This window comes from Labrus mixtus, chromosome 22 (genome assembly GCF_963584025.1).
Source record: "Labrus mixtus chromosome 22, fLabMix1.1, whole genome shotgun sequence".
Classification (NCBI taxonomy): Eukaryota; Metazoa; Chordata; class Actinopteri; order Labriformes; family Labridae; genus Labrus; species Labrus mixtus.
The window spans coordinates 8,820,984-8,845,072 of NC_083633.1; the positions used below are offsets into that span (position 1 = coordinate 8,820,984).

The window sequence follows — 24,089 nt, forward strand, 5'->3', positions numbered from 1 at the left end:
GGGATGTTTTCTGTAGGATATTATTCTAAACCTCCTCCTTCTTTTCCTCATTCGAGTTGAAACTGAGAGAATCTGTATCGATTTGATTTCTTTTCTTCCTGTCATGGCTCCCTGATCCAGAAACTCACTATTGGACTGTTTTTGTGAAGCTGATGGTTGACGCTTCATGCTCTGTTGTTCATCACTTTTTCTCACTGTGGATGTTTGGATTAGGAAAACATTTCTGGAAGCAATGGCGGCTTGGCGAGCTAAATGTGTGTTTTTATAATTGAAGTGAAGTTTCTCTGATTATTCAGAAACAAAAAAAAACTGGCATCAATCATGATTGGAACTGTGCAAGAGTTTCTTTTTGTCTGAACTTCCTTAAAGTTTAAAATTCTGTGCAACTTCATGACAAAAGTTTTCAGTGACAAATACATGTACCACCTGTTTAATACAAAACACCAAACAGAGGACATCTCACACATTCTCCTCCTCTTGTTCTGAATCCACTCTGATCCTGTATTTGATCATGTCTATAAACCACCTCTATTTCAGCCCTGCTCAGAACAGACTGTTTCTGTGTCTGTACCTTTAAATGTAAATGAGCTGTGTCTGACCACGCCCCCTGTTTTTACAGCAGTGTATGTGACTTCCTGTGCGTCTGCAGCCAGCCTCTAGTGGACACTCGAGGAACTGCAGAACATTACACTTCAGCATTGGCTTCATTTTTCAACACCAGAGGTTGCAGCTTGGTTTCCCCCCAAGTGCTACAATTTGTACATTTTTGTTGTAATAAAACAACATTTTTGGATTTATTGTTCAAAACATTTCCGCCATCCGAAAATGAGATATGACCATTTAGGTATTTTATTTTTACAATATGTGAACTGGCTTTAAATTTTACCATAACCATAGAAACACATTCTGCAGTGGTCTCTTAATGTTTAACTGTATTTGTTTCCTGACTTTCACGCTACACAGAACTTATAAAAGCAGACGGGCAGAATAGGAAGTGTTTTTAGACAGGATTCAGAGCGTGGAGAGACCCCGTCTTGCCCCCCCCCTCCATCCTTGAACGTGGAGTGATCAGCTAAAAAGGATTTCTGTCACAGGAAGTTTTGAAATCCGTGAACGGGCAGACATGATGTCTCATGCTTTTAGAAAGACTGTAATAAACTAAAGTGTTTGTAATTCAAGGACAGGTGGTCTGCAGGGTCCTCTGCCAAGACATCGTCTGCCATCCGCTCGCAGGACTACAGGAGGGGGGGGGCGGGGGGGGCATGATGTCATAACGTAGAGCAGGGTGTTGTCATGGTGACCCACTTCTCTCATTAGAGCTGATGCTTTGTGCATACTAACGAGGGGAGCAGGGCGGTCGGAGCTAATCCTCCAAGAAGAGAAGTCAGAACCAACAGATCCGCACGATTCAGGAAGTAAACTCGAATAAAATAAACAAGAATGTTTCAAATATCCACCGAGCCGACGGATTAACTCCCACAGTGAAGCAGCTGAGGAGGACATTTTCATAATTCAACACTTCTCGGGCTCTCGAGGCCCGGCTGATTCCCCGCAGACGGTCTACAGAGCTAACCTTCATGTGCAGAGCTTTACATCATCAATCACCTGCACAGTCACCGCGCCCCCCTTCTTCTTCTTCTACAGTCTTTACTGCTCGACACTTAAAAAGACAGCGCTGACTGAATGTGTAAATACGTTGTTTCTGCGTCGGTTTATGGAGACAGTGGGTTCATGAAAAGACGGAGTTACATCAGAGCTGCGGCGCTGTGACTTAATGTAGCGTGTCTCGTTTCTCACCAAATACTCTCATTGTTGCCTCACAGTTTATCTGAAATGTCTTTTCTTAAAATATTAAAGGAAAGGAGACACCACAGTTATTTATTAGCTCTGCTCAGACTGACGTTTCAAGCCGCCACATTTACGCCCCTGGGACTTTTCACCTTCAACCTGAAAGTAGAGGAGGCGTAATAGGGGAGGAAGTGACCCCCCCCCCCCCCCCCCTGTACCGTGTTCAGAGGTAGTAACAGAGGAGAGACGGGATCAGCTGATGTGTGTGGAGCTCCTGCTGTGCCGTGCTTTCATAATCCCCAAAATGCAAAATGAGTTCACAGACACACCATCGCAGAATCAATATGAACGTACAAAGACGTGACGACGGCTGAGCTTAGTTGCGACACTTCCCAGTCTGAAAATGGATTTTGCTTTAATGAAGATGCTCGGAAACAAATTCCTGCAGCCGGTAACAAATACCTCGATGGGACCCAACACACTCTCACAGTTAATCTTCTAACATGCGACACGAGAGAGCCTTTCTGTTTACACATCTACGGCTCACACGCTGACACTTCATGCAGGAGAACATTTCACTGTTTCACTTCCACTGAGCCACAGGAGCCGTGATGTCGTCTCAGGGGTATTTAGAGGCAACTTGTGATGATGCTGCTGCACCAACAGCGGTTTAAAGCTCGGAACAAACAGGAGGTCGGATCGTTTCCTTGCACGAGTTTGACGGCGCAGGCTGATCTGGATATTTCTCTTTGCTCTTCCAGATATGACAGAGGGATGTTGTGACTGGGATTACGGAAACATTCGCTCGGTTTATTTGTTTTCCTTCTCCGGGGACTCAGTCTGGATCAACTCGCCGGCTGCTTCCAGCTTCACTTGAGCTGAAATCTGTCTCAGTACAGCGCCGTGAGCACAAAATCAACAGATTTAATGACAATAAACGGGTTGAAAAGATGCTGAATCAACCACTTGATGATAATGATGCAGATTTGTCAAAAGTCTCATGACTTACCAGGTCCGTCTGTAGGATGACGAGAAGACAACTTTTAAAATGATTGTTTTTTTTAATCTCCTGTGTAAATGTGTCTCTGAGTCATGACTGTCTACAATGAGTGAGAAGCTCGAGTCCCGCTGGCTGTGTTGTTGTCAGAGCCGTGTTTACATGGACGGGACGGCCGGCTCCTCCCCTTGTGTATAAAAGCTGTTTTAGTGAAGGACTAGAGAGAAGAAGAAGAACATACTCACTGATTATTTAGATGTCAGGTAAGATTTTTTAGATCACGATCACTCTGTGTAAATGTATGTGCTACGAGCTAACTAACGAGCGCTAACATTAGCATGCTAACACAAGAATGCAGGACACAGGTGATCGCAGCTCGAGCAAAGGGCAGTTTCGTCTGCCGCGTGCGATTAACTCCTCCAGGCGAACGCAAGTGGAGGTGTGTCTCTGGAGGAGAGCGGAGGCTTCAGGATGGAGGAGGCGTGGGGCCTAATAGCGGTTTGTTTTGGTTTCATGCTGGAGCTCAAATGCAACATCTCCTGGGTCAAAAAGTCGCACACTCTTCCTTTAAGCTTTTTTTTTTTTTTTTTGTCTGAGAATACTTTGACATTTCGAAAAGGAGAACTGACATCAAGCAGTCAATCCTGTTCAATGTTGACCCTTTAAGCCTGAGGAGGATGAGGAGGATTGCCCCAGCCGTCTTTTGAAACCGAATCGTTCAGAAATGTGAAATGTTAAAGTCTCCTGCGTTGATTTCATCAGATTCAGACCTTAAAGCTGACCTTTAGGCTCTTGCTCTCACGTAAAGGTCATTTCTATTAAAATTCACATATCCTGCTTCCTCACCTCCTCACTTTCAGACGTTCAAAAGTTTGCTCTGCTCCTCATAAAAAGAGTTATCAGGAGTCTTTTCACCTGGGTAGAAGAGATATCAACTGTAGCTGCAACGTATTTATGACCTCTCTTTGCACCCTATAAGTTCAGACTGTGCAGCGGCTCTGACAGCTTATTCACTCCTGCACTGTTTCTAAGTGTCTGCTGTGAGATGAGTTTTTCACCGGGGGAGAGGCGAGTGTGAAGGAAGCGGTGTGTGCAGGACGCCCGGTGGGTTTACGGTGCGAGTGTCGATGCGGCTCGGCAGCTCTGTGCGAAGACTTCATCACAGCACTGATGGCCAATTAATGCTCGTGTCAATCAAAATGATATCGCCGCAGGTCCCTGCCCGCGGATAAGGAGGTCTGCCTGCCCGAACAGTAACGCCACTCTCTGCCTCTTTCTGTTGTTTCTCACTTCAGCTCTGACCACTGAGGGGGAATGTAGACGAGCAGAGTGAGGAAACAAACTTAAAGCTGTTAAACTGGTTTCTTCATTACATCTTCTCTTTAAAGGAACAGAAGCAGCGTCCTGTCCTCTTTGACCAACAGAAACCATATCAAAGAAATCAGAATGTTTACTGATTCGCTCGCACGAGTGTGAACACATCGTGTCTTCCTGCTTTAGAGACTGCAGCTCAGTGATGCCAGAAGGAAAACACAGCAATATCATACTGCAGCTTTAAAATGATCCTATTTAACCCTAAACTACCGTACATATAAAAAAAACACACAAGACAGGATCTAAATACTACACTGAGGCAAAACCAAGCCCTGCACATGAATTAAGTATTAAGTATTCTACCTTCAACGTCTGTAAGCGCCCTGTGTCGCCTCACTTCGACCTTCAAACCCTCTGACCACGTCTTTAAACGCTTCACGTTTGCACGTTTCTTTGCGATGTTAAACTCTCCTCTGAGTCTGCACTTTTAAAACGGAGGCGACGGAATAGGTCACCGTCAGTAAAGTCACACAGACAGCAGGTGAAGTCGCCCTTCTAACTCATGTTTATGGAACGCCGATGGACAGGTATGTGTTGGTGCTTTCTGTGTCCACCTGTGAGGCAGCGTGCAGGTGTGCGACGGTGAAGCAGAAGAGGGAGCGTGCATGCAAACTAAATGTTAGCGTCAGAGGAGATGTGGACGCACGGCATGGTGGATCCTATTCATGAGTCCCGCATCTTCAAACTCTTTCCTGCTTCCTGGAATGAAAGCGGCACGTCCCGCTCAGACCCTCCGATTCATCAGCGGTGCTCACTATGCATAGAATTTATTTGGGAGGCATAAACACATCACTCACTCGCCGCACCAGAAGAATTCTCCATTCGTTGTTTTGTTGCGTTCAGACGTCACACGCAGCTGATTCCTGACAGCTGAGGAACGTTAACACACAACCTCGCAAACTTTATCAGAAACGCAAGAAAAACATTTCCTGGTTCAATAAATGAAAAAAAAAGGTTTTGAAGTGTGAATGCACGCAGAGGGGGGCAGGAGGTTTGAGAGTTAGCACGAAGCTGTGTTTGAAGAGTTGGGAGATAAATTGTGCTGAAGCTGCAGCCTCAACCGCTGGCTGTGTTAAGGAGCAGGTTCATTCAAACAGGGAAGGGGACTGTACCTGAGTCGTTTTTAAAACTCGGGCATGCACCGTCACTTTCACCTCACACAGAATCTAAAAGAGACTTCAGAGGCAGATGTGTCGACTAACCTGTGCTGGACGATCCTCCCTCTGATGTTTCTGTCTGATCTCCGCTCATATCAACCAAACGCACTTTGAAAGTGAGATCCTTAACGTGTCTGTGAATAACTAGGGGACGCAAACTGCACTCAAACACGCCGGTGAGGCGGGATTGGTTGAGCAGAGAGAACAGGAGGTAAAGGAGAAACAAACCCCTGAGAGACGTTTCAGAGTGAACGAGTCAAACGCTCTTCAACACACTGTTCACTCTCCTCACACCTCGACACACACCTGACCTCCACCTGCCCGCCCTCCTCCTCCTCTCAGCCTTACACAACACGAATCTGTCAAAGTGGCAGTGGTCGACTTGTTCTCCCCTGTGGGCACGGCGGCGTATGGGAACGAGGCTGAAATGAAATATGAGGTCTGGAGTGGGCCTTTAATTTCCCCGGGGCGCCGAACCGAACTCAGAATACCTGCTGATTATAACCGCAGGGTTAACTCCAATAAAGTGCAGGCAGGCACCAGTGAGCTCCGACAATGGACGGATAAATGGCGTACGTCAGCGCGCGTGAGCAGCGAGGGGGGCGTTAAACATTTCGCCTCCCTGAGAGCAGACCGGGGTCACTCTGGGAACACCGGAGAGGAACGACCTGCAGGCAAACACAAACAATAATCCATAAAACAGACGCAGCTATTAAACCAAGCATGTGACCAAAGCAGCGGTGAAATACGGGCTCCATTCAGCCAACGCTTACAGCTGATTGGACAAACACGGTCTTGCATGCAGAGCCACATAGGAACATTAAAAAACCAGGAAGTGATGTCACTAATACATGCATGTCAGATTAATTTACACAAATAATGGATAGCCAGAAGGAGCAGCTGGAATAAGGCTGAGTGCACCGTGTGGTCATTTTTAATCTGCTTAATGAGTCCTAATGTAACCATCTGTGTGCTCTCAAATATTCAACAATCATTTATTTAATTCACCTGCAGAAGTCAAGGCCTCCGTTGGAAAAGTCGATCTGATCAACAGAAGAAGCCTCCCTGTTAAGTTCTTAAGGAAGTTTTTGTTTGTGTCAACGTTGGCGCCCCCCTGTGGACGAAGCAGTGCCGCTCATATCTTTGCTGATTTTGCACATAAAATCAAAAGCAGCGTGAGGGAGTCTGAGGAAGTGAACACAGTTTGATGGAGGGATGATGAAGGGCTGAAGTGAGCCGAGCTGAGTGTTTTAAATATGAGCGCTCCGACGCTTCAGCGACTCTGGCGTTCTTAGAAAAAATCGTCCACTGCGAGGAGAACCTTGAAACGTCCTTTCACTCTCCCTCCAGGGAGATGATGTTTTTAATTATAAAAGAAAAGGGGTGAAAAGGTAAAAGGCAGATCGCACTGTCCTCATCTGCATGGTCACAGAGGATCCACTCGTGGCGTACACTTCATCAGCTGCTCGCGTCGGAGATCACACAAGACGAATTAACCACGCAGGTACACAGCGCGGTCTAATGGAAAACCTGCGTTTTCATTTCCACTGCACGTGTGTGGAGTGCCTCTGAAGCATCCCCTGTGGTGCGTTACATACCGCATGTACGAGGCTTCCTTCTGTCCTCGTCCCCGTCCAATCACAGCTGATTACCGGTGTGTTCTTCATGAATGAACTCCATAAAATGTTCAAAGGTGAGGAAAACCAGGAGACGCCAGAGGGAAATTAAAGAATGACTGACTGAGTTAAAGACACCCTAAGAGGAACACACACAGTTTGTGTCTCTGTTGCGAGTCAACATGAAAAGAGCTCAACAGGGACCGCCCACTTTTTCGAAGGCTCTGGTCAATGACGTAAATTTCCTCGTTCAAAAACTAGCATGATTTTGAAAGTAGCATACACGTCTACACAGTTACTTCATGATGAGGGCGAGGCTTGACAAAGAGTTACTTCCTGATGAGGGCGGGGCTTGACAAAGGGTTACTTCCTGATGAGGGCGGGGCTTGACAAAGGGTTACTTCCTGATGAGGGCGGGGCTTGACAAAGGGTTACTTCCTGATGAGGGCGGGGCTTGATAAAGGGTTACTTCCTGATGAGGGCGGGGCTTGATAAAGGGTTACTTCCTGATGAGGGCGGGGCTTGATAAAGGGTTACCTCATGGGGCGGCTGTGGCCCAGTTGGCAGAGCCTCTCAACCGGAAGGTTGAGGGTTCGATCCCCAGCTGAGCAACATGTCCGATGTGTCCTTGGGCAAGACACTTAACCCCGCATTGCTCCCGCTGCTTCGGCGGCGGTGTATGAATGGATTAGTGTTGTACTTACTCTCTGATGTACGTCGCTTTGGATAAAAGTGTCTGCTAAGTGGATTGTCACATTGTACCATGATGAGGGCGGGGCTTGAAAAAGGGTTACTTCCTGATGAGGGCGGGGCTTGACAAAGGGTCAATTGCGTAAACGGGCCCTAGTGAAGAGTTGCGATTTCAAATATGTGTTCATGACATGATGATAAAATCTGCTCTGGTTTCTGTCTTTGACTTCATTTTTCATCTTCATTTTGAAGACTCCCCTGCTCTTTATTTTCAAGGCAGAGCCAAAGATCACTTTTTGTTACTGAGTTTTAACACTTTCACGCTTCGTGTCGATGCTTCCTTTGCATTAATTAACATGTTATCCTCCCCCGCACGCTGCGGGGGTTTTAAACGAGCTTGATAAAGTTAATGACCTGATGGAAGAAGAGCTGTGCCGGCTGTATCCTCACACTGTATCAGCTCTTTTCGAGCGTCTTTACGAGCGTGTGTACGGGTGATTTGAATAAAGCTGCGGCCTGAGAGGAACGTTTATTGAGTGCGTCTGAGCGGGCCGCTGTAATGACGTTTATTGAGGGCGTCTGAGCGGGCCGCTGTAATGCTTTAAACATAATGAGGCTAAGAGTTGAGCCGGACCGGACAGTGAAGGGAGCCGGAGGCAGAGGTGCTGCAGCCCAGTCAACGGCTAATTAAGATTGATCTGGACCTTTGTGGCTGCGCTGCACTATAGGACTGCATTACCCATAAATCTTTGAGGTGACTCAACACTAGCTGCTTCCTCCTCCTGCCTCAGATCTTTACATCCTCCTCCCTCCCCCCCAGGGACAGACAGGCCGACAGGACTTTATCGTCACAATTTGTTTTCACACCGTTAAGAATTGACTCAACTCCAGATATGTTCTCGTTCTCGAGATGCAGAGAGGAGAAACGCCACGCCTCCACCATGGACTATGACCACAGGCTTGAAACCTGATTGGCCATCACAGGTTCAGGCCCGGTTCTAAAACAAAATGACTTAGGGTGCATTTGAGATTAAAGGGGGTGGAGCTATAGCGAGCATCGACAACAATGACAAAACGCAAAGGTGTTTTGGGACCCGGTGTCTCGCATACGGTCCCCGGTGAAAGGACAGGTGAAGTGCACGGCGTGACCATCAGATCACGGATGTAATGCACACGCTCTGAGTCACTGTGTATCATTTGCTATGGGTTTTTTTTTTTTTGCATCCCTTCAACTGAGGGTGCAAAAATTTAAAATGAGGGTGTAATGCATACTTCTGCACCCTCATAGAACCGGGCCTGCCCATGTTCCACCTCAAAATCCTGAACTATGATTGGCTTCTTGCCTTGTCAGAGGCGGGACTTATGTTTAAATCAAGAATTGGGGCAGTGCTAATTATGTTGAGATGATTGATGTCCCCTTCTCTTCTGACTTAGAAGTAGAAATGAGAAGTGGAGACAGAAAGGGTTAATAAATTAAATGTTTGCATTTGTGTGCGCACACAATCTTTAGGCTGAAACAGCGAGCGCTCTTCACGTTTACAGTACACTCTGTGTTTTATGGAGAGATAAAGAGCTGCTCCTCCATGCTCACACCGACACCACTTGTGTAACACACACCTACAAACCAGCTGATCCCAACACATCGATTCAACACGACCGATCCCACACGCTGAGTCATGCTGAGGATTTCATCCGTCTCACTTCTCAGAGAAATGTGTGGAGAGAGAGACGCTAACTGAGGATCCTAATTTTCTATTCTTCACTGCTGCTGATAATGTAAGAAGTGGACAAAGATTCCGTGTGTCAAGAGTGGAGACAATAAAGAAATGTACGTGAAAGAGACAAGTTAAAATGGAGCTTCTTCTCAGGAAACATTTTCCTAACGTGGTTATGGTCTCAATCTTTAGTTTCAAGCATAATGTTCATTTAGTTGTTCCCATTTAGAGTCAAAGAGAACAGAAAGCGGGGGAGGTTGGGGGCGGGGCCAGCTGAGAGTGACAGGTCACAAAGATGGTCATTTAATAACTCACTATGGTTGTACTGAAAGAAGCTCTGAGGAGACGGCTGGTCATGTTCATGGAAGATAAGGCCAAACATGACAAACCTGAAATAAATCAAAAGAAACCAAACTCTGGAAGAAGGACGTGCGTTACCTTTGAACTTGTGAAAGACGGCCCAGAGTTCAGCGATGTCGGTGGCGAAGGTGATGTCTGTGTCGAGGACGATGACCTTCTGCAGGTCGGACGGCAGCGTCTTGGTGAGGACGAGCTTCATCAGACCGTAGATCCCAGAGTAATGTTTGTTTGGGATCCATGACACCTCCGACTGAAACACAGCAGGGTTTGGATCATCGACTGAATCTGACGTTTACACAAACCCGTTTGAGCTCGATGACATCATGAACACGTTAAAGTTTAATGAGGTGAGGTGTGTGTGTGTGTGTGTGTGTTTCTCAGGTGAAGACGAGGCGCTGCACCTTTAGCTCGTCTGCGTCGTAGAAGTCCACCCTGACGGCAGGAACCATCCAGGTGTGGAACAGAGAGGACAGGATCTGCTGAGCGATGGAGTCTGTGATGAAATGGAAATGAAGAGGGTTCCGCCTGGAAAACAAACATTCAGAAACAAGTCAGAGAAACATCGTGCGTCAGAGCAGAGGCGCCGCTTGTCAACAGGCAAGGCAGGAAACAGCTTCGGGCCCCAGACCAGTAGGGGGCCCCTGAGGGCACAAAAACATAAACTAAAGCAGAAGCCCAAAATGTGCAAATCTTAAAAAAACTACTTAAAGGTGGAGTCAGTCGAAAAAAAGCTCCGCCCCCTGCAGGACGTAGTGTTTACGTTTACAGCTTGTAGCAACTTGTGCTAACACACGCTAGCACAAGCTAACTGCCGGTGTTCGTCACCTGCCTGTCCAACAGGAAGCAGAACAACTCCACGTCCACGGGTAAAAGACAACACAAGGTTCACCCTCGTTTTAGAACGAGCTTTATCCACTTGGTGTTTCTCCTCACTGTGATTATATTTTCTCTTCTTTGCTGCTACGTCCACGTCCGTCATATTCACCGGTTTGAATGGCGTCCAATCGCTGAATTGTATCCTCTCCTAAACTCACCTGCTGCGCTCTCATTGGCTGGAGGAAACACACCAGCTCCGCCCAGAAACGTCCCGAGTGAACCAGAACAAAGCAGAACAGTAAAATCCAGTCAGAGGACAGAGTCTCTGCAGACACAGTCACATGTACGGAGGCCCAGAAGCAATGGAATAGCTTTACTTTAGGAGAAGTCTGTATTTTATTTTGAAGGAGGAAGCTGACGACTCTATCTGTAAGAAGAGATTAAATATCAAACTTCAGGTGTAGAAACTCCGAATGAGTGTTTGAAGACATCTCTGAAGCCAAACAAGCACAGAGACGGAGATATGAAATCAGACAGGACGACTAAACTTTATCCAGAGAATCCTCTTCATTCAGTATCTCCCATCAGCTCACACACACACAGAAGAGCAGCGTGAAAAAAAAAAAAAGGTATTCACAACTTTCAAATCAGGTCAACCAATAGTGACACGGAGCGGGGATGTGAGCCCCCCTGCGGCGTCTGACGCTGAATGACTCCGGGAATGAATGTGTCAGCTGCACTTGCTCAATAAGTTCTGGAGGCTGGAAGCTGTCAGAGTGTATTCAAACTCTGCTTCCACACACGCAGTCAGCGGCAGCCGCAGAGATAAACACAAAGAGTCTCCACATCCTCTGGACAAACAGCAGCACGCCTTCCACTGCGAGCTCCGGATTAACGTCGACAAGGAGGCAAACATGTCGAGTGCATCCTGATTATAAGAGCGGCTCCCATCATAATCTAATCATCCCATCTTTACAATGAAATATTCATATGTTGTTCCAGTAAAGACTTTCAGAGTGGATGCAGATTTATTGTGAGCAGATCTGCTCAGAGACAAGTGAAGGATAGTCGGAAAATACACAAATCTGTAGCTGAAGGACGGGACTTTGGAATCACAAGTGGTCTGATATTTGTTCGTCCTCCCAGTGGTATTATTCATGAGCACTAGTAGATTAGCTTCAATTAGACAAACGACAATCTGCTCTTATACGGTATGCTCACACTAAACTCAGGCTGAGCGTCATGTGTGAACACAAACAGCTGAATGTTTCTCTCTTCACCTGGAGTGTCTCCTCCAGCCTCCTCGTGTTTATTCTGCAGAAAGTCAGAGTGAGCTGATGTGAGAACGCAGCAGGATATAATCAGGAGAATTCACCTGGAGCGAGTGGGAGGGGGTGGTGACGTTTATTCCCTGTGATCGCTGCACCACCATAGACTGTCTGCACGCCACCTCTACCATCTCCTAATGAACCTGCTGCATTGTGTTTCCTGTTCTCCAGTATGTTCTTCTGAAGTGTAAAATCCTGCAGTTCCTCCAGTGTCCACTAGAGGCTGGCTGCAGAAGCACAGGAAGTCACATACACACCCATTCTAAAAAGCCTGTTTTTACAGCAGAGATTAACATGTTTACAGCCTGGTTCAAAAAACCAAATAGGTCTGATTAGCTCATGTCTCGATTGGCACACACTGTACGGGGAGTGAATGTTTTGATGACTCATCAGTTTTGATTTGATGTTATTCACAATAAGGCGTGTAGCTGACATGATTGACAGGTGGGCGCAGTGTAACGGTTTATCAGGAGGCTTAAAACCCGCCTCAGCTCCAGCTCTCAGCCTGTCGTCAGGTTGACTGAAAGTTAGGCTGAGTCAGCATTTCCAGCATGGAGACCGCCATCGATGGGACTCCAGCGCCCCCTGCAGGAACAGACGGGCGACGTCACTCAGGCTTCGTCCTTTTACATTTACAATTTTTGTTGAGTACACAGAGTCAAGCTGATTTGTCCCTCAAGTGAACATGTTGGATGTAGGACAGATTGTTAGCCGCTCTTACATGCAGACATCCGTTTATAGAGATAAATAAATCATCATCATTTGCGCTGATGGGAGTCGGGATGTCATCACGTTGGATGGTGTTCCTGCTTTTACTCTCCATGCAGCCTGTTCATCCTGCACACAGCAACACCTGCTAATACGAGCTCAAACGGACTACAAACAGAAACCAGGACACTTCCCAGACTAGAATCCAGAACCCTCTTTATAGAATCTGTAAACAACAAGAGGTGTCAGCAACCAGGAGTCCGGATTGGTCCTTTAAAGCTTTTAAACATGTGGCTGCTCGTTTCTCTGCTGAGGACGGTGTGTGACCATACTAACAGGACATGCAGTACAGTATCCTTCAGACATATAAGTCATCTCCTGTTGGTCGGGTCAGAATGATAAAAGGCTCCTCTGTCTGACTGAAGCGTGCAGGAGGAGGACATCTCTCAGGTGTGACAGCGTCAGTCTCACAGTCTACACGACTCTCCATCAGCGAGGCAGCGGCTGAACATGATTTACAACGCGGGCCGGACGACACGCAGCTGCTGAAATTAACCCGCAGTCGCTCCGACACACATCGTCCTCATCTACTGTTACCGGGGATTTACAGCACGTTCAATATTTCATCAGAAGTGAAGAAATAAAACAGGAGAGAGGAGAGAGTCAGTTTATCACACGAGGAGTCTGATGATCAACATCACGTCTTCCACACCGTCAGTCCAACCAGCTGACCTCTGTGAGAGAGTGTGTGTGTGTGTCTGTGTGTGTGTGTGTCTGTGTGTGTGTGAGAGTGTGTGTGTGTGACTGTGTGTGTGTGTGACTGTGTGTGTGTGTCTGTGTGTGTGTGTGTGTGTGTGTGTGTCTGTGTGTGTGTGTGTGTGTGAGAGTGTGTGTGTGTGACTGTGTGTGTGTGTGTGTGACTGTGTGTGTGTGTGACTGTGTGTGTGTGTGTGTGTGTCTGTGTGTGTGTGTGACTGTGTGTGTGTGTGACTGTGTGTGTGTGTGTGACTGTGTGTGTGTGTGTGTGTGTGTGTGAGTGTGTGTGTGACTGTGTGTGTGTGTGTGACTGTGTGTGTGTGTGTGTGTGTGTGTGTGACTGTGTGTGAGACTGTGTGTGTGTGTGTGTGTGTGTGTGTGACTGTGTGTGTGACTGTGTGTGTGTGTGTGAGACTGTGTGTGTGTGACTGTGTGTGTGACTGTGTGTGTGACTGTGTGTGTGTGACTGTGTGTGTCTGTGTGTGTGTGTGTGACTGTGTGTGTGTGACTGTGTGTGTGTGTGACTGTGTGTGTCTGTGTGTGTGTGTGTGTGACTGTGTGTGTGTGTGACTGTGTGTGTGTGACTGTGTGTGTGTGTGTGTGTGTCTGTGTGTGACTGTGTGTGTGTGACTGTGTGTGTGTGTGTGTTTGTGTGTCTGTGTGTCTGTGTGTGTGTGTGTGTGTGTGTGAGTGTGTGTGTGACTGTGTGTGTGTGTGTGTGAGTGTGTGTGTGACTGTGTGTGTGTGTGTGTCTGTGTGTGTGTGTGTGTGAGAGTGTGTGTGTCTGTGTGTCTGTGTGAGTGTGTGTGTGTGTGTGTGTGTGTGTGTGTGTGTCTGTAATAGTGTGTGTGTGTCTGTGTGAGTGTGTGTGTGTGTGTGTGTGTGTGTGTGTGTCTGTGTGACTGTCCACTCTCATGTTTGTCACTCTCAGCTGAACAGCGGCGAGTCAACACTGAAACGTCCCCGCTGATTAAACAGAGCTGCAGGTGTTAGCACATTAGCCGTGCTGCTGGTCGCCCATTAAAAAGGACGTTTCTTTTTCTTCTGATGAATTAGAGGTAGAGTCGCTACTTTAATTCCGCTGCATGAATTAAACTTTACGCGTTACACTCTTACAGGTTTAGCAGTATTTTGCAAACCATGCACGGGGAGAACTGTCATGTTCTTCTCACACCTGATCATCCACTAAACTGTGACCTTCAAACACTCGGGATGTTTGTGCTCTCTTTGCTACTGCATGAATTCTTCTTCATAAGAATCAAATATCTGCTTTTAATGGTGGAAAGGTTTGAAGTAAAATGATTCAAATGAGGAGTGCTGAAGCGTCAGAATAGGTAAGGAAAGCTAAACTCGATCTGCACACAGAGAAGATCCTGTTAGAAGGATTTATTAAATGACGCTTCAAAGAAACATCCTCTTCCTCAGACTGACTTCCCAGTCACCTGCCTACCATGCCCTTCTACAAGCAGCCCCCCCCCCCCTCCAGAGGCGATTCTCGGTCTGTTGGGGCCCTAAACAGAAATGTATTGGGGGGCCCCTTCCAACGAGTGTTTATCCCCATTATGTCTACCAGTGTCCTGACGCTTCTGTCTTTTTGTTCCGCTTTCCCTTTTTTCACTTCCAAACGGATATTTCCTCTTCCTTTTCCTTCGGTCACTTCGGACAAACTTTGGTTATCACAGCGATGACGCACGCTACGCTTAGCGGGAGAAGGAGAGTGAGTGCTGTCACATGGGGCCCCCTCAGGGGAGGTGTTCTACTGTCACTGGAAAATGTGCACATTTTGAGCCTCGAGAGCCCCCTACTGGTCTGGGGCCCCAAGCCGCTGACTGCCTGGCCTGTTGACAAGTGGCGCCCCAGCGTACAACGAATGAACACACCTTGAAAAGGAGTCAAAGAAAAACCTCGAAACATCTGAGGAAGTCGTTAATGAAAAAAGAAGAAGAAATAAATGAGAGAGCGTCAGCGTACCTGTGAAAGAGGACGGATTTAACCAGCGTCACCACGTCTCGACTGGCGTTGTATCCTGCACACACGATGGCCACGTGGATGGTCTGAGGAGATCAGGAGGAGAGGAAGACGGTGAGGATGAAGGGTTATTAATTATTCATGAATCTGCACATCAGGGAGCAGAAACATGTAAACAGAAGTGACTCTGCAGAGTGGAACTAAAGAGAAAACATGAAGCACAAAGTGTTTGAAATCACAGAGGGGAACAATTATTAACTCACATCAATGGATCTGATCAACCATAAAAAACACAGTCAGCAGCTCGTGGTCGTTTGCACGGCGCTTACTGCACTAATGAAAAACTCGGAAGTTTCACTCTCGTGATTTTAAGCTCCATCAGTAAAATGTTTGATTTTTTCATCACCATAATTTTTATTATCGCAGCGATTATCTGAACCGTTTACCTCAAAGTAAAAGCACAGGGCGGCGTGATTGTTCACTGCACTACAAAACGGCACGCACTATAAAATGCACCAAGTTGAAACATTAAGGCGGGGAAAAGAAAAAAAAAACACTCAGGAAAATGACTTTGATAATGTTTTTCCTCCTCTGAGAGGTGGTGCTGCTCTCAGTCAGAATCTAAATATGCATTTTAAAGGTTTATTTTGGGGCGTTTTTCAGGCTTATTTTAGGAATAGGACAGTGGGGAGAGTCCGAAATCCAGGAGAGAGAGAGAGAGAGAGAGAGAGAGAGAGAGAGAGAGAGAGAGAGAGAGAGAGAGAGAGAGAGAGAGAGAGAGAGAGAGAGAGAGAGAGAGAGAGAGAGAGAGAGAGAGAGTTGGGAATGATGTGGGAAAGGAGGCACAGGTCCAATTGGAGGACTACGGCCTCCGTACATGAAACGTACCTACGGCTAGGCTAGTGCTTCATTTGGAAACGAACCAGCTCTGTCCATTTCTCACAAACAGACCGTGATTCTGTGGGCGTCCTCGGCGTCTGACTGTTTCCTGGAATGCCGGTTAGAAAAGTCCACATCTTGCAGGACTTTCTGTGAGCTCCGTCTCATAGATCCTCCAGTTTGAGCTCTGAATGTCTCTCCCTGATGCCAGCTGGACGTGTCAGACTCCCCCACCGTGCATCTTTTTTATTCCCGCTCAGAGTGAAACAGACATTTCCCTGCAGGTCAGAGCAGCCCGGGTAAGTCTCCAAACAAGCAGGGCTCATGTTCACACTGGAAGAAAGCTACAGAAACACATTTCTCTCTCTCCCTCCACGCGTCGTCGTCGTCGTCCTCCTCTCTCCTCCTCCTCCTCCTTCTCTTCCTCCTGCAGTCAGCTGGCAGGAAGTCTTCGTGTGTGTGTGAGTGACAGCTGATGTGGGAGGAAAGTAGAAGGTGGTGATAAGAAACCGTCGGAGGGCAGGTTCCTTTCTCAGAGAGCTACACGCTCATCACACACACCTGCAAGTGAGAAAGTACGTGTGTTTCTGAGTGTGTGTCTGAGTGTTGGGGGAGAGTCAGCTCTGAACGTCCTGTTTTTTTCTTTGTGCAGTCTTTAGGGCCTCAGAGAGGATGAGCTGTGCACTGCACTCACCGCAGGGTAGGGCACAGACAAGGGGGGGGGGGGGGGGGGCAGGTTGCTAAGTGACCGGTTGATAGTTGGGAATAGAGCTGGGGAAAGTAGCTTCTGTCCACTCTTCAGCAGACAGCTCTGACCTTTCTTCTGCTGAGGAGGAGGAGATGAGCAGCACAGAAGAAGAAGAAGAAGAAGAAGAAGAAGAAGAAGAAGAAGAAGAAGGAGAGGGCGTGGCTTCATGAGATCCTCAGGACACGACGGGATGAGGGAGAGAGTTTCGGCTCGCCAGGGAGCTGCGGCTCTCTAGCTTCAGGATCACGCCACGCATTTCTGCTGCTGCTAGAAAACACACCCGGGACGCCCACAAACTAGAGCTCTCTCTCTCTCTCCGACGTCCCGGTAGGTCTGTAGACGAGAGCTCAGTAGAGTGGGACGCCGTTTGTTGTGATCTGACCTTCCCTCCTCTTGGACACATGGAGGTGATGTCACGGAGCGCTGCGCCCGAGACAAGACAAGACCAGGACATTAAGGGATCGAGACCAGGACCATAAACATCACTGAATAATCCTCCATTGGTCTTTCACTGCTTCTTGATGTTTTACAGACTGCACTAGCAGATTGATAAATAGCTAAATGAATCTTTATTTGCAGCCCTGACTCTGATCTTTATGTTCTCACAGAAACTCATCAAACACACGACGCTGTGTTTGACTTATCTATCTCAGATCTGATCTCACATTTCTCATCTTTGTCAGTGGCCTCCCCGTAATTCAATCATCCTGATGAATTAGAGTCTGGTATTCAGCAGCTGTAAGTTTTAATTCAATAAAAAGTGAATCTATGAAAGTGCTGTTCTCTGCAATAAGTCGAGGTTTTCTTGTTACAGTCGTTTCTTAAAGCACATGAAACACGTTTTTAAACTCATCTGGATTAAACTCACTGACTCTTCTTCTTCTGCACAAACACTGGAAACGACGTTTTCTGCACTGACGGACGTTCCTCCTATTTCATTTGAAATATGGACGTCTGGAACTGCTGCACCAATCACCTGTCACTTCGCCCCCCCATTACGCCTCCAAGACATTCAGATTGAAGGCGAAACGTCACAGGGGCGTAAATATGGCGTCTTGAAACGTCAGTCTGAAGATGGATAGAGATGCAAACACTTTGAAATCAGAAGGGGAAGTTCTGAAGAGTTTTGAAATTGCAGAAAAACAGAAAACTGAAAGTTTGAATAACTTGAGACGAACGACTCGACGACGTCAATCAGCTGATTTATGAGAGAAAACAACAAAGACGGACGTCTGCAGGTGATCTGGTCATCGTTATAAATCAGAGTCTGTGCTCGGTGGAGGTTATCAGAAGTGATGCAGTCGATCTTCCGTTTCTATGACAACGCCAGCTTCACCTTCTCCGACAGAAAAACCAAAGTGTTCTCAGTCGGTATCTGAAATCTGCAGCCTGTTACAAACTCTGTTAGTGTCAGCTCTTCCCGTCATGCAGGCAGACTCCCGCCGGGCTGAGAGGTGATATGCTGCGAGGTTTTATCCGCGCAGGGATCTCAGCGTGGCGGTGTTAAAGCTCGCACATTATCCTGACAGTGAGCCTTCTCCAGACAGAAAGCCAGCTGCATCTGTGCTGAGGATTAGGCTAATAGGAGGCTGACGTCTGGGTGGAAGGCGCCGTCACAGCGGGCTAATGGGGGCCCTGCTTCCGGGAGCACATCTCCAAGGTCACGCGGCGTCCCTGATCGTTGTCGTGTCACAGAACGGAACATTGTGTAGTTCAAAAACGACAAACACACATCTCACCTCACACTTATCCACGGCCGGCTGCTGCACGCAGTCCGAGCTGTTTCCCACCGCCGCAGCTTTTTGTCCCTCATTGTCGCCCGTCCCCTCCTCTGAATGCGTTCTGCTCTGGTTGCCACGGTGACCGGCGCTTGGAAGGCGCGCAGACGGGCTCCTGGGTGGCCGGCTGAGCTCCCGGCGCAGCGCCCGGTTCTCCTCCTCCACCGCCCGCACCCGCAGCTCCAAAGCCTGGCGCTCGCCGGCTCCCCCCGCCGGTGTAGATGACTGGGCTTCCAACGGGGACAGAGGGAGGGGCTTCACTGCAGGTGGGGGGGGGGGGGGGACACAGGGAGAAACAGATTAAACATGAGGACTGACACCACAGAGGAAGTCTGTGACAAAGTTCAAGTTAAAGTGATTTAAGGAACATTTCAAAATGAAAGAAAAAGAGGCGTGTTATGACACTGCTGCTAAAATAAACAACACCTTTAGGCCCGGTTACATTTTATTAAATGTCAACAAACACAGCAGGGCAGCAACAGAACCAAACCCAACCCTCGGGTCCTTCACGAGCTGCTCTTTCTGTGTGCGTCTGCAGCCGGTGCACGTTACTGTCGTCGTGGTTACAGAGGTTTAAACGTCAATATGAATCCAGTAAAACTCAAACCACATTGAAACCTGACAGCACATGAGAAGATTCACCTCACGGCACACAAGGAGGCTGGACTGCTTCTTCGTCTTCTTTTCAATTGGTTTACATTCTTCAGCAAACAACGCGTCTCGCCCGCATGGCAGCATCAGGTGTGACATCACGAAGCCATGAAGCCAAACCTGGTTGTTTGCTGGAGAATGTAACGGCTGAAAAGACGATGTTTCCTGTCATCAACTGCACCGAGACATAAACACAGACAGTCCTGTGCACACAGCGCCCACGGCTGTAAGATACTGATGCCTGTTTCAATACCACGGCAGAAGATACAGAAGTCCCACACACCAAAGATTCATTCATTTCTTTTTTGTTCTGACAAACTCCAGCACAGCGTCCCAACAGCACAAACACGATGACAACAGAGGAGTTGGCCTGCAGGTTTCTTAAGACAGACACGATACTTTATACACACATATAAATAGTTCTTTGTATAGTTCTTTGTCTTTTTGAAATGTCTGGCCACATTCGTCTCTCCCTCTTTGCAGTACAAAAAGTTAAACTCAGGGTTGGTCATTTCCTCCAGATCCACTTTTTAAGATTCTGGTTGAAATTGTCTTTAGGTCCTGATAGACATTAATAACTCATGTTCTCTGAAAAAGGAACGAAGAAAATCCGTCATCTGTAGCAGTTGTAATCCTGTAAAAACTTCGACCAATGTCTGCCACGAGGTACCAATCTGATGGACCAATCAGACGCCTCCCTGTCTCCCTGCTCGCTCTCTACCTCTGTCGTGCTCTAGCCCACACTCAAAGCGCGTCACCGATGACTTTAGGAGTTTATACTGTGAGTTTACTTAGCGCTGAATGAGACGTGAGACGACGTAGTTTCTACACAATGCAAGAGATGAGCTGAGGTCCACTTCTGGAGAGACGGCGCTCGTGCATGTAAGTGAAGGGGGCGGGGCTTTAGAAGTAGCACAGAGGGGAGGGGGGGTTTGAAGATGGAGCACTGAGGGAATGCTACTTTGGAAATCATTACCAACCCTGAACTGTAATTCTTTGAGTATAGAAAGTGTTCCTCTTGAGAGACGTGATGAAATAAACTTTACTTTTGCAGAACTTTTATGAACTTTTAAGTGCTGCACTTCGCAGCGACTGTGAAGCAGATCCAGGTCTCTTACTAGTTATAGTGCTGGGGGGGTGCAAAATGAGGATCTTTATTAAACCACGGGAGGTAAACCTTGGAGGGAGATGTTGACGACAGAGAAAGTAAAGACAGAAATGGATGCACGCTGAGTTTCCAGCTTCATCGTGTTTTTTCCTCAGTATAGAGCGAAACCCAGGAGCTCAGCAGGACCCCCCCCCCCCCCCGCTGGGCCTCAGTATTGCCTACATTATTCACATGTATTTTTAATAAGTTTTTAAACAGCAGGTACAGTGGAGCCGCTCTGCAGCACGGAGAAGCACCCCTACAAACCTCAGCTCACCTGTGGTTTGAAGGTCATCAAAGAATTCAATAATTTTGTCCGATCAGATTCTAACCAGGATGTCAGAGGCCGACTCCACATCTCACCGTTTGGCAGGAAAGCGGAGGCGTTATAGCTCGATTGCACGTATTGATCAGTGTCAGGTAATAAATGGCTTCCCAGTATGACACCGTCTATCATCACAGCGCAAGGGCCGATAGTTCTGGACTCTGGGAGAGCCTCCAGCCTGTCAACCAGACATCCTGGTCCTGAACAGGCGCGCACACAAAGCGCCAATAACCCGCAGAACATGTTGGAGTCGTGCTTTCTCTCATTTGTGTAAAGTGGAAGTGAAGCCTGGAGCGAGTTGAAGCGTTGTTATAAAAACTTCTCGTTGGCCTCTAACCGAGTGTGTTAATGAAGAGACTTCTGCTCGCCTTCAGATTCACCGTCCTCCTGAGACCGCGAGATATAAAAGCAGTCAGCACACACGCGGCGCCGCTCGACCGTGGAGCGCCGCTAAGCCCTCTCCCCGCACAACAAAAGCACCTTCTGGACTCCGTTTCGTCCAGGCTGTAATTAATTTGCAGAGTGGATTTGCTGGGCCTAATCCCACAGAACTGGACGCGCTGAGCGTTTGTTTGTCCGCTCAGAGATTGCATATGGCATTTGCAGGGCGGCAGATGCACCTGCTCTCCTCTGCGGCCCGAGCCAATTCATTCGGCTTTCAGGTATTTGTCATGAAGCTCATCATCTACATGCAAACAAAAGCCCGGGTAAACACATGAGGCCCGTTCCCCCGGGAGAGGAGGGGGGGGGGAGAGAAGAAAACATTCGAACAATGCTCCGTCATTTACATCCCAGAGGAAGAGAGCACGAGGGCTTTGTTTTCACGCCGGCAACTTTAAGACTTCAGACACTGCTTACATGTGGTCCTACTTTTTTTTAAAAATGTCATCAACATGTAAACTGTTGTTGGAGAGTCATCGACTCCTCGTGCAGCTCTGCGTGCAAGTCAGAAGGAAAAAAGAAAAAGAAAAAGAAAAAAAAGGATCCTCTACGTTAGTTCTCACAGCAGACACATTCCTGATGCCTCGTTTATCAACAGAGCGGAGAAAGTTTTCTTAATTCCATTTTAAGAATGAAATTTAGAATGTGCACAAGCACAAAAAAAATCTGTATCAAAGAAGCGCTCGGCGATCTTATGCACATTTGTAGGTAATCAGTGTTCAGGGACGTCGACAAACGAAGTGGTTAGTAAGCGCCCCCCATGCATGGAGGCTTAAGTCCTGTATGCGGGCGGCCCGGGTTCGAATCCGACCTGCGGCACCTTTCTTGCATGTCATTCCCCACTCTCTCTCTCTCTCCACGATTTCTGACTCTATTATCCACTGTCCTCTTTCTCAAATAAAGACCCGAAATTCCTAAAAAAATTAACCTTAAAAATAATAAGAAAAAAAACGTGGCCTACATTTTGTAACACTTCCTCCTTCGTCCCTCTGGCAGTGAGAATTAAAAAACGTGTACCTTTTTTTTTAAGTTCCCACCCTCGCTTTGGATGATCAGAAGCTCTCAATGAGTCAACACGGAGACATGGCGCGCCTGCTGAGTTATTCATGACTGCTCTTGCCGCCAACGCCATGCTCCCACGCCACGCTCCCTGTATTTACAGTCAGGTGTAATTATTGTTATCTGTGAACGTCCCCTGTGTCCCTCCTGCTCTCCGCCTGATATCTGGTGAGCGCCAGCAACACGCGCATCATTTGGACCTGATCACCGGGCATTAAAACACCCTTCACACCTCCTCACGAGAACAGGAATCAGCTGCCATGGTGTCGTTGGGCTACGATAAGGAGACCAGAACATCAGAAATGGATGTTTCATATTTAACCTTTCTTTGTCCTGAACTGAGCCCGAGATTAAAGCGAGAAAACACTTCTTACTGAAAGAAAATAAAAAGCTGAGAATGTGAATAAAGGACCATCGCCGCTTCTCTCTGTGTTTGAGGGATGTCTTCCCCTAACGTATAGCTGCTTCTGAGAGAGTGCAGAGAGAAGTGGATCTGAGTTTCAAAGGTTGAACTCGTCTTTCAAACAGCACATTTAATGAAGGTACAAACAGCCGTCTGGCTGCATCACGCCGCCTCCACGCTCTCTTTCCAAGACGTCTGTGTTTCACCAGAGTCGTACGAACACTTCCCTCCACTCTCTCACAAACAAAAAGGAGGGAAACTCAGAGAGAGAGAGAGAGAGAGAGAGAGAGAGAGAAACTCGCTGTGAAAACCTGAACGTCAGTGTCTGACTGTGACACTTATTGTTGTAGGTAGAGAGATGTGCTGGAGGATAAAGAAGCTGATTGAACATCAATCAAATATTTTGCTTGACACCATGTCCTAACAGAGAGTGCCAGCCTCTTGTAGACCCCCCTCCTTCCTCCTTCCTCCTTCCTCCGTCCTCGTCCGTCTATGCAAGCACTGTACAGACTGAGCTTGTGCCGCCCCCCAGGACAGGACGTGATTCCACAGAAACAAACCAAGACACAAAAACCAAAGACACCTGAAAATATGAGCAAAGCTGGACTGAATATGAGTCACCTGGAGAGGGGCCACACATGTGTGCAGGGGGCACAGTGGTATGAATGAGGTGACGCAGTATGAGCGCCCAACAATGAACCCGGCCGTACGTGGCTCTAACGTGCCGTCCTTTACTCCGCCATGATCTCAAAAGCAGGTTGAGCTTTCAGAGGTGAATCTACGAACACAACAAACATCACACTGTCTTTAAACATAACACAAACATATCCTTAAATCACAACCTGCTGAAGAACTGAAGAATTCATGTCTGGATCTTTCCCCGTGCCAGCTCTAAACCTACAGGGTCCCGAGGTCATAACCGGGGGCGAGGCTAAATCCTGGAAAGGGTTTTCAGAAGGTTTGCGTTAATATTCAGAGTCCCCCTTTGTTCCCTCTTTAAACAGTGATGGATCCAGAGGTTTGTTTTCAACATGTCTCCTGGCTGCTCAGAGTTAACGACTAAATCAATAACTAAATTGCTTTTTAATAGAAGTTTATTACCAACCCCATGTGAGGTGTGATCAGCCGTATGGCAGCCATATTGATGCGCAGCAGGGTGTGTGTGTGTGTGTGTGTGTTTGTGTGTGTGTGTCAGGACAGATGGATTGTGTCAGTGGTCTTGGCGTTGACAGTGATGCTATGATCTGGACGGTTTCCTGCAGCACAGTAATAAAACCTGACGGAGTGTTTGGCTCAGTGACCTTGAATGTGATTGGACGTTTTCTGCTGATGGATGGTCTGACAGCTCATAACTGGTTTGATTTCTTCCCAGTTACTCATTTTTT

At 47.4% G+C, this 24,089-nt stretch overlaps 1 protein-coding gene across 1 annotated transcript in view; it reads right to left on the bottom strand.

Annotated features, from left to right (window-relative positions):
• Positions 1 to 24,089, bottom strand: part of large1 (LARGE xylosyl- and glucuronyltransferase 1) — a 76,275-nt gene that overhangs the window by 25,735 nt on the left and 26,451 nt on the right. Inside the window, exons 3-6 of the mRNA XM_061029963.1 lie at positions 18,640 to 18,938; positions 15,277 to 15,359; positions 10,099 to 10,222; positions 9,776 to 9,947 (exon numbers count right to left, since the gene is read on the bottom strand). Coding sequence (XP_060885946.1) covers positions 9,776 to 9,947; positions 10,099 to 10,222; positions 15,277 to 15,359; positions 18,640 to 18,938 — 678 coding nt within the window. The remainder of the gene's footprint in view (positions 1 to 9,775; positions 9,948 to 10,098; positions 10,223 to 15,276; positions 15,360 to 18,639; positions 18,939 to 24,089) is intronic.